General features: G+C 35.2%; 1 protein-coding gene across 2 annotated transcripts; it reads right to left on the bottom strand.

Moving 5' to 3' along the window:
* Positions 1-248: 248 nt before the first annotated feature.
* LOC106131801 (allantoinase) lies at positions 249-4235 on the bottom strand. 2 transcript variants are annotated; one of them, XM_060944382.1, is made up of 10 exons: positions 4215-4235; positions 3465-3616; positions 2954-3068; positions 2498-2644; positions 2086-2143; positions 1904-1997; positions 1475-1688; positions 987-1116; positions 587-792; positions 249-436 (listed from the first exon to the last, which is right to left on the bottom strand). In XM_060944382.1, the coding sequence occupies exons 2-10, from the start codon at positions 3470-3472 to the stop codon at positions 308-310; spliced, it is 1101 nt and encodes a 366-aa protein (XP_060800365.1). In that variant the 5' UTR covers positions 3473-3616; positions 4215-4235; the 3' UTR covers positions 249-307. The 2 variants fall into 2 exon arrangements, with proteins under 2 accessions (XP_060800365.1, XP_013186462.1); XM_013331008.2 differs by lacking the exon at positions 4215-4235 and adding an exon at positions 3908-4207.
* Between the last annotated feature and the right edge of the window lie 6039 nt (positions 4236-10274).

A 10274-nucleotide genomic window follows, 5' to 3' on the forward strand; every position in this document is an offset into this window, starting at 1 on the left:
TCTTACGGTGAGCCAAAACATCGTAAGGAAACTTGCACATTCAGGCAACTGGATGCGGAGGAGGCGGTTGCGAAGGTCGGGTGGATCGCTTCATGTCAAAACCTGTCTCACCCAATCTAGTATCTATGGTCAAAGGCATACCCCGGGCTCTTCCCCAGACAGGTGAGGATGCAACCGCGGCTTAGAACAGGAGGAAGAAGACTCTTTTCCCTTTTCTCTTACTATTGGTAAAATAATAACACCACAAGTATGTTCTATATTTTTAAAACTTATAATATTTGGAGTATATAAAGTAATGGCAGCTAATCTAATCGTGATTCAACAACAAAGATCCATTGGGTTTTTCTATAAGTTCTCCATCTTCGTATATGAGTTGTCCGCGAAGATAAGTTTTCTTCACCACACCTTTAAGTTTTCTGCCCAAGTATGGTGTCAACTAGAATACAATAAATTGTTAAATTAAACATTGGTATAGTATTGGTATTATGTAAGTACATATATTGAAAATGACGCAAGTATTACATACTATGGCATGGGCGAAAATGTTGGGAAATGTAAATAAAATATTTTAAGGTTAGGTAAGTACCTTATTTTTATGGCGTATTTTATCAGCTGTGACCATAAAAGTAGCATCGGGGTCTAAAAACACGAGGTCGGCATCCAGACCAGTCTTCAAGGCCCCCTTACGATTTTGAAGACCACACAACTTAGCAGGATTCAAACTCAAATATTTGCTAATTGTTTGCAGGTCTAGTCCTCGTCCGCTAGCATTTGTCCAGAATATGGATAAACCTGTCAATTTTAAGACAATTAATAAAATTGACTCTTTTATAACTACACTATATAAATCCGCTGTTGTTTAAAGTTTCAACTTCATTACTGCTTTCCTTGCCTATAGCAGAAATTGAAGTTATAAATAATAACAACTTTCAATTTAAATTACACGTACAAAACTGACTTCATAATATTTATTTAAAAAATTATACCAAATTGAACTGAAGAAATGCCACCCCAAGCTTCTAAATTGTTGCTGCACTTTAGTTCCGGGGTACAGGGCGAGTGATCGGATACGACCATATCCAATTTATCATCCAGTAAATGTTTCCACAATTTTTCCTGTAACATTTTTTTTTAAATTTCAACCTTACTTATTTACTAACATAAATCACATATTTATTTCCAACTTGTCAGACAGAGCCTATTGTCAAAAAATATCGAAGGCCGCACGTTACCAGCGATGGTTTATTCAGAAATAGTGACAGGAGAGTTAAAAGGAAAACAAGAAAGTTGGGAATCGTACCTAGGACCTGTGCAGAAGCCGACTGACATTATCAAAATTTGCCAGGGAAACGGGAGGCGAACAAGTGTAGTCTAACCACTTTTATTCTATCCTTACCTGCTCCTATCGCGAGTTTAGCCAAGCCTCAGAGTACTTACCTACTCTACTACTATTTTCAAGTAAATACTTACCTACCTTATTTTCATGATTTCTAATAGGGGGAGCGCACTTGTATTCGCTATGGCCTCGTGGGACCTCCTCGGCGCTGAGCGTGAGGTAATGATGGCAGGTCTCCGCAGTGATGCCGCACCGCCAGCCCTCGTAACCAGCCGCCAGCCGGACTTTACGGGCTTTCTCCAGCAGTGGAACGACGTCCGCTGATGATACGTGGACGATATGGACTCGGACGCTTAAACATCACGTTTCGTTTTAATATGTTAATGGATGGAGGAATCCACAAAGATTGTTAAATAAATAACCAAGACAGGATTTATAACGAATCAAGAAAAGGGATTTTTCATAAAAGCGGTTGGAGCCGCGGGTGTTTTTAGTTTACTCGATAGTTATAAGTGGGAAATCTTCAGAGTTGATTTAATAAGACAAGAAGTATGGAAAAAAACTTACTCTGTTTTTTCTATGAAACTGGTAATAAGAGAAATCGCATTTAACTCCATATTCGGTGGACGCGAATCTAGATACGTTTTGTATTCTTCAGGATCTAAAAAACATGAACAATTATAACGAATGTGCCTTAGATGAAGTTATAACTTTAATTTTAAATGGTAGTTTATTTTTAAGTACCATACCTTTCTTGGTCTTTTTCTTTTTTGCAGGTTCATTATCTTCTTCAATTTCAGCGTGGAACTGTAACACATTTATGAATATCTTATCATGTATGTACTTACATATTACAGTCACATTGCTTCTGCATAAGCTATAATAACAACGTATTAACAGCAAATTTGTGCAAAACAACGTAGACTCTTTAATAACCTGAGAAGCGTGGTATACTATAAAAGCAGAACTTTACTAGATGATAATCGGTTAATTTACCTAAGTTCAATTGTTCATTGGACAAATACAAAATTCATTATCGGTTTATTCCTGGTGGACTCTTGGATCCAACACAAAGACATAGTCACAGAAATTAACATAACTTTTAATGAGTAGGAAAAACAGTTCTAAATAAGTACAGTAGGTAAAATTAAAAATAATTACCGCCAGAACAGAACCCGTTCCTTCAAGGGCTTCGAACGCCTTTTCCAGATCTTTGGCAGAGACATTAGGAAACTCATCCACTCCGCTCGGACAGAGGAAACATTTGAACCCTACTACTCCAGCCTTTACAAGATCTCGGAGGGAATCCTGAAATGTACGTTACCATGTAGGTACAGGTGCTACTACTTAAAATAATAAACGGTTTCCTTTTTCATAATGCAATTTTAATTACGACATTATTTTAATCATCCATCATCCTAATAAACTAAAATTTCAATATTAAATTTTTTTAAGAATATATATAGGTACCCATAATCACGTCTTCATCCCTTACGGGGTAGGCAGAGCCAAAAATCACAAAATGACTGGTAGGCCATGTTCCGCTGTATGGTGAGATTCAAATAAGAATGTAGGTAAGTGAAATGGATTTCAGAAATAAACGATAGAACTTCTGACCTGGTTACCGGGAATGACTCCTCCCCAAAAGCCGACATCAACGTAAATATGACCATCAGCTGCGTTCGCCTTCGTTTTAAGATTGTCTACAGTCGTAGTTGGAGGAATTGAATTCCTGAAAATAAATTTTAACAATAATCTTTTGCAAGTCAAACCATGAGGTGTTTCAGAGCTAATGGGTAAAATTGATAAGAAATTGTAATAAAGGAAATTCCACTTAAACTGTACCCAGGGCAAACTTATATACAATCAATCATTACACAGATGCAAACAACATTATTGTTCAAAATTTGGTAATGGGTTTGGATTAATAAGAGTTCTGAAAATGGTTAATACCTTTATCAATGTAACCCAGTACTTAAAGACGGCCATGATCCACGTGTATATTAGTCTATGAATTTCTTCTACAATTTCCAATTATAAGTATTTACTGGATGGCATTATTCTTCAAATAAATTGTGTAAAAATAATGAAAAGTTCTAAGTAGCTTAAAAATAATTGGCATAATTACAGAGGCATATCTACGATAGTAGTTATTCCACCGGCAGCTGCCGCTCTCGTAGCAGTTTCGAACCCCTCCCATGCTGTGCGTCCAGGTTCATTCACGTGGACATGAGAGTCCACCACTCCAGCGAGCAACGCCCACTCACCACCGTCAATTATCTGGAATCAGAATCACATTAAAACCCTTACAATACATAACCTAGGTGAGGTTTCATTCTATTTGGTTAGGCCAAACAATTGGTTCGACTGTCATCTTTATTCGAAAATAACTGTTAAAAATATTCCTTTTTTCTTTACCTATATAATTACACAAATCTTCAAAAAAAGTATGTCTTTATTGATTCTCCATCGCAATATAAAAGTTATGTAATGTACAATCTTCTTCAGTCACTTCGTTGATCTACATCTTAGTGAAGGTACCTTTAACATTTAAGGTACATATTTCCTTACCTTAATATTATCATTATTGCCAATAAATTTGTCAACATCTTTTCTTGTTAGAATTTTTTCAATTATCCCATCACTGACCACTATTCCTCCGTCTATTATTTCACTTTCAGTTACAATACGCTTACTTAAAAACAACTGGCGACCTTCCGAAGCCATTATAGACTTAATACTCGTTAACTCTACCTTTAACTAATTAGATACCTAGAGGTATTATGATTATTGTGTTAATGTAAACACAAATAACTTAAGCAACTTACTGTCACGCTAACAATGAGCGGTACAAACCAAGTAAGTACCTATTACTTACGTCTATAGACTTCAGATAACTTATCACGATAGAATGAAGAGTATTATTTTGGTAACTGATATCCGCTGCACCAATTGAACGAGTTAAAATCATCTTGTATTGGGACATTGTAGGTCAAGCCAGCCACGGGAATATTATTCAATTTCAATGTAATAAATAATATATTTCAAAAGTATTCTATATAGTGCTGTGTATAAATGTAACATCAGCTTATCATATTTTATTTCTATTCAAATTGGAATACTTTGTTTATTTTTACTATACTAATTGATTTTATCTGAGCTTGTTTGTGTTCTAAGAGATATAGTCGATTTGTAATTGTTGTGCATTTGTTTAGAATTAAGGGATTATCTTCAAAAATATAAATGTAACAATTTACAAATCACCAACAATTCCTACCTCGGCTATGTACCAATGACTATGTATGCAACCGGAACTAAATCCAGCAGGAAGAACTATTTACAAGGTATACCTACTTATACGCGCATGTTTTTATTTTGCTTCATTCTTTTTTTACTTCTCTTTTTTCTTCAACTTACATCAACTTTAATAAAAGTAATGAGTAAAGTATTTATTATTTCAAAATTGACATTTAATGTCATTAACTAAAAAAAAAACAATATTAGTAATTTTATTGGATACCAAACTCAAGAAATAAGTCAAAACATCCTGTAGGTATTTTACTAACAAAATCGACATTGAAGAATCGTCTCATTGTAAAGGGACAGGCGACTGTTGTTTTTATCAGTTTCGCACGGTTTCCATAAAGAATATATTTTGTATGCAAACCCATACTTCGGGAATAAAATATCTAAATAATACTCATTAAAATATTTATTAAAATTTATTGCATGATTGGTTTAAACGAAATCACCTTACAAACAGACAAAGGCGGAGGGCAACTTTATGCCGTAGAGATACACTGATATAAAGATAACATGTCTTGATTCGGATAGAGCCAATAATTTTACTTGACGAGCATAAATTGGGAGTCCTGCCTGGCGAAAGGTCAAGTTGAGAGTGCCCTTGAACGACGACTATTAGTGTTATTTGATACCTACTTGATATATACTCCTTGATATATATAGAAGAGATGTGATACTGATGTGCCGTGTGGCTCCCGGCACCAATACAAAAAAGAATAGGACCACTCCATCTGTTTCCCATGGATGTCGTAAAAGGCGACTAAGGGATAGGCTTAAAAACTTGGGATTCTCTTTTTAGGCGATAGCCTAGCTACCTGTCACCATTTGAATCTCAATTCTATCATTAAACCAAATAGCTGAACGTGTCCATTCAGTCTTTTCAAGACTGTTGGCTCTGTCTACCCCGCAAGGGATATAGACGTGACCATATGTATGTATGTATATGATACTGATGAAGAATGCTCCACATTCCGTGGACAGCCAAACGCACTAATCTCTCCATATTACATATTGCGGTAACGAACTTGACAACCAACAGCGCCTCTCCACATTAGGCCTCCACCGGATTCTCCAATTCTTTAATCACAATAATTGAAAGGAGTCCTAAACGATGGTCTGAGGAACTCCAAATGCCGATGACTCAAGCTCTCCATCAGAGAACATCATCTAATCAACGTCAACAAAAATACAATTATAAAGAGCCCTAAAAGATACTTTTCTGTCTATATTTTAGCTATTTTATTAAAAAATTTGGAAAAGAAAATGCAATATTCAAATATGCCGCCAAAACGCAACTTTTAGCAATATGGCGGCCATGGCATGCAGTGACGTAGATTTCGCATAAATATTATATAGAGCTTGTTGGTGTTTTGAATAGTTTTGATTTTCTCTTGTATTATATTAACTTGTGCCACGTCATATGTGTGAAAATTATTAAAATGAGTTCCTATAAATGTTGTGCAGTGCCTCAATGCACTAATACAAATTAATACACTTTTGGTAGGTTTCGACTGTCAGCTTTCTCGAAGTTGGTTTCCATTATTAACTACCTATGTTATCTGAGCAACGCTGAGCGACCCAACACTTATAAAATCTTGAAAAACAATATCGAACACCAAAACACGGTACGATCCACAGTTTGTTTATGCGTAATCTATGTCATAATAGAAATAGCCAATCACGGTCGTTTTTAGTCACGTAACAGCTGCATAAAAAAACCTTATTTTCGTAATTACAAAACGTTCCAAAATAATAATATTAAGACTGATGACATAAAAGAAATGTAAATTTATATTACACTCAAATAGCCTATTGATAACTATATAAATGTATCTTCTTCCTCCTGGCTTTAGTTCCGGGGGTTCCCGAGGTTTGAGCATGAATCCTGAATTGGATGAGTCAGGTTTTTCACGAGCGACTGACCTACGCTACGCAACCTGAGCAGTATCGATGATGGTTGCTCTACCAGCTGCCTGTGTTCAGATTTCATCACGATATTTTCCATCACCGTAAGAGCGTCGGTTATTATTCAAAGAAATGTACATAATTTCGAAAAAAATCATTGGTACCTATGTGGGTACCAATGATTTATTTCGAAATTATGTATGGTGGGCATTTGAACCTGTGCCTGGTATGTGCATTTAACCGGCACCGTACCGAATTGCCCATCGACGCACTATGTGTCATTGGATCTAATTCATTTTAAGAAATTTCAAACCAATAAAAAAACACCCATGTGTATACTCATAAAAAATTTAAATGATCGTTTTGTCGATAACAATAGTGCCTTTGTATTTAATTGCATTTCAAATGTTTTGCGCGTGGGTGATCGACGACTTAGTAATCGTAAGTAGTTGACGAATCGTCCCAAATGTCAACGGCTTGCCTTGAACTTGATTGTGAGGACGCGAGATGCTCCCGGCCGCTACCCTTTAGCTGAACATCACTTGTTTGCCTCAAGACCTAGTTTACCATATCTACAATAACCGGTCCTATCATCTAGACTTCTTAAGGACAATGTAATCCCTGCAGTACTATAACAATAAAATGAGGCTTCATCGGACACCTGTCCTGTAGGATTAACTTACGATCTGTACAGTTACCTATCTTTTCCCTGAGAATTTTATGTCCATGCCTTGTTAAAAAGGCGATGAATATGAATAACTTTTTAATTTTTTATCAAATTATCTCGAAACCTATTAAGTAATCTTCCATAGTGTCAAGATCAATCACTATAGCAATTAGATTTTTTTTAATAGTTATTAACTTCTTATCACTTTGAACCAATATTCATCTCTGTAATCAGGTGTCGAGTACGAGTTCAGTAAAAGCACGATGATTTTTAGGGCTTAAAAGGTAAAAACGGGCTGTCTGTATATCCGCTTGTCTGCCACCAGGCTGTATCTCATAAACAATGATAGCTAGAAAGCAGTTTTTTTTTAATTTATTTATTTCCGTTCCCGCTATAACACAACGAATTTTTGTCGTATTTTTTTGCTTCATATTAATAACGGTAACAAGTAGACGCTTAAAATTTTCATGGAATATTTACTTGTATATTTACCTTTAAAAATAAATAATTAAATAACAATACAGTCATTTTTAAAAGGGGGCTCCTATACAACAAACGTATTGTCTATCGACAGCGCCATCTAATTCTGAACTTATTTGAATTGGACATGCAACGTGGTATGTATTGATTGCGTCGTAGTTGTACCGATTTGCGCTAGATGGCGTTGTTATAAAAACTTAAGAAATTGCATGGTCGGCATTTAGATCAACTTCAACAAACAGGTAAAAACGCGCGATCGTGCGCTAGTCCTTGGCCAGGTTTTGTAGGTAAATTACGAGAACAAACTTCGACCCCACTTGTCGAAGGTGGTTCTCAACATAAATTTACTTCGGCTAGAACACTAGAAATGCGACGAGTTCATTAACGACGACCTCCTCATAGCTGGGTCACTTGTCCAGGTCAACTGTGACAATACCAATTTCAGGGTCCATTAAGTCAACGTACAGTTAGGTGGCGGCAATGTGGGGACACAATGCGAGTGACATTGGCGGGAAGAAAGGAAGAATCGCGGCGTGCATGCTAATGCAGCGCCCAGTGCGCCAGCGCACCAAGGAGCCGTTGTCGTGTACTTGGACCTCATCACCTAGCTAATAAATACAGGGGTAGCAAACTGTTTAATTTTTTCCAGATTTTAAAGTTTTACACTTACCTACCTATAAGTTGGTAGTTATATTACAATTACATACACTGTAATTATACTTCGGTGAATAGTGATGACTGAAGAGCGTCGGTGGTCGAATCGGTCAAGATCCAGCTCGAATCGAATTCGAATCCTACCTCGGCCATGTAGGTACCAATGACTATTTTCGAAAGTTATGTACATTAGATTGAATACTTACCGATGCTCTTACGGTGAGGGAAAACATTGTGAGTAAAATGGATATATAACCATGCCCATTCAGTAAACTGGATGTGTAACCATGATCAATCCAATACGGGTTATACGGGTTAGGTTTGAAGAATGAATGATAAAGTATTGGCGATTTATGTATTTTATTTTCGTTTAATAAGCAGAACTTAAATAATACAACGAATTAAAAATATAGGATTGAAGTGGAGTTTAGAAAGCTTTTTTATTTCTACAAGTTTTTTCATGTGGAATTTTCTCTTAGTTCCCATCAAATTCAACATTTTTTCTCTTAATAGAAAAGTTCGGTTCACTCGAATGTAGAAAGCAAAACGTAGAAATAAAATGTCAAACTAACTGATCAAATCAACAATGTTACCGGGACTAACACCGGAAAGAAGAAGAGGTTCTTTCCCTTTCCTTTCGAAGAAGAATAATGCTGCCTAATGTTGACGATTCACTACAGACGTGCCGTAAAGCGCATCGCGTCCAATACGTTTGTTCCGATACGTCAAGTGCGTACTCCGTATCTTACCATCGATTGACTGTCATCTTCTTGGAAATAAAGAAGACACAATGAAAATTTAAAAAAAAAGTGAAGCTTACACTGTGTAATGTGATGTGACGACATTGATATCCGTAAGTTACTTCATATAAGCATAATTTAACACTAGTTAATTATGTTATGATTATAACAATATAAATAAGAAAAGAAAATATCAAAAAATATTTATAATTGAAATAATCTTATAGCTCTTTTTATTTTTCTTTTTATATTTTTCGTGCCTATATAAAGCACCGAAAGTTTAACGGGTAAAAGACATCAACGAGTTCAACCTTTTTGTAAATTAATTACCACTAGGCTTTATTTTCATCAATATATATTAAAAATATAATATAAAAAATATATAAAGATAATAAGTTGTTTTTAACATAGAAATATACACATGGATTAAAGTCGGTCAAAAACAGTACCTTTTTAGGTCGGTATAAATAAAAATCCTCGCAGGAAAAATTGTAGTTTAACCAATGAAAATGTTATTTTAAAAATTGTTTCCATAAAATTAAGTAAAACACGTTTATCATTATAATATCAGTCTTTGGTTGAAGTAAAATGACCAGAAGAAAACTAATGTCAAGAACATTGGTAAACGCAAATGCAGACCAAAAAAGTAAATTCAGATAATATTTCATTTGTTATTTATGCATATTTATGTGAGTTGCCATTTATACTGAGTTATAATTACGTCATTTTAAATTTTCGTTTTAAATTTAGAACCTGCAATGATTGTACATCGTATAGATAAGTCGTCTTCGTCATCTCGAATAAAAAGAGAGAAGATTGGACTTGATAACAGCCTTTATAGTTTCATTGCTATTTTTCAAAGCTTCATGACTTATGATGCATAATAATTTTATAAATGTAAAAAATCTTACGTATCTCTCTCCCATTTACACAGCTACACCGCTTGACCAAAAGTGATGACAGTTCAACACCTGCTATCAAATATATCGAGTAAAGTTGCAAGTAACAGCAAGTATTGAGGCTAGACGTTATTTTACATAAATAGTTTAGTTATTATTTGAGTCAAAAAATCAAGCTTGTCTTTCTCGTTTAAATCCAACACTATGTAAGTATAACTCTGTATTAAACATAATACACCATGCCTATTTGGGACAAAACATGCCTTCAATTCTATTGATACTTGTTACTA

The sequence above is a fragment of the Amyelois transitella genome, chromosome 5, assembly GCF_032362555.1.
Source record: "Amyelois transitella isolate CPQ chromosome 5, ilAmyTran1.1, whole genome shotgun sequence".
Taxonomy (NCBI): Eukaryota; Metazoa; Arthropoda; class Insecta; order Lepidoptera; family Pyralidae; genus Amyelois; species Amyelois transitella.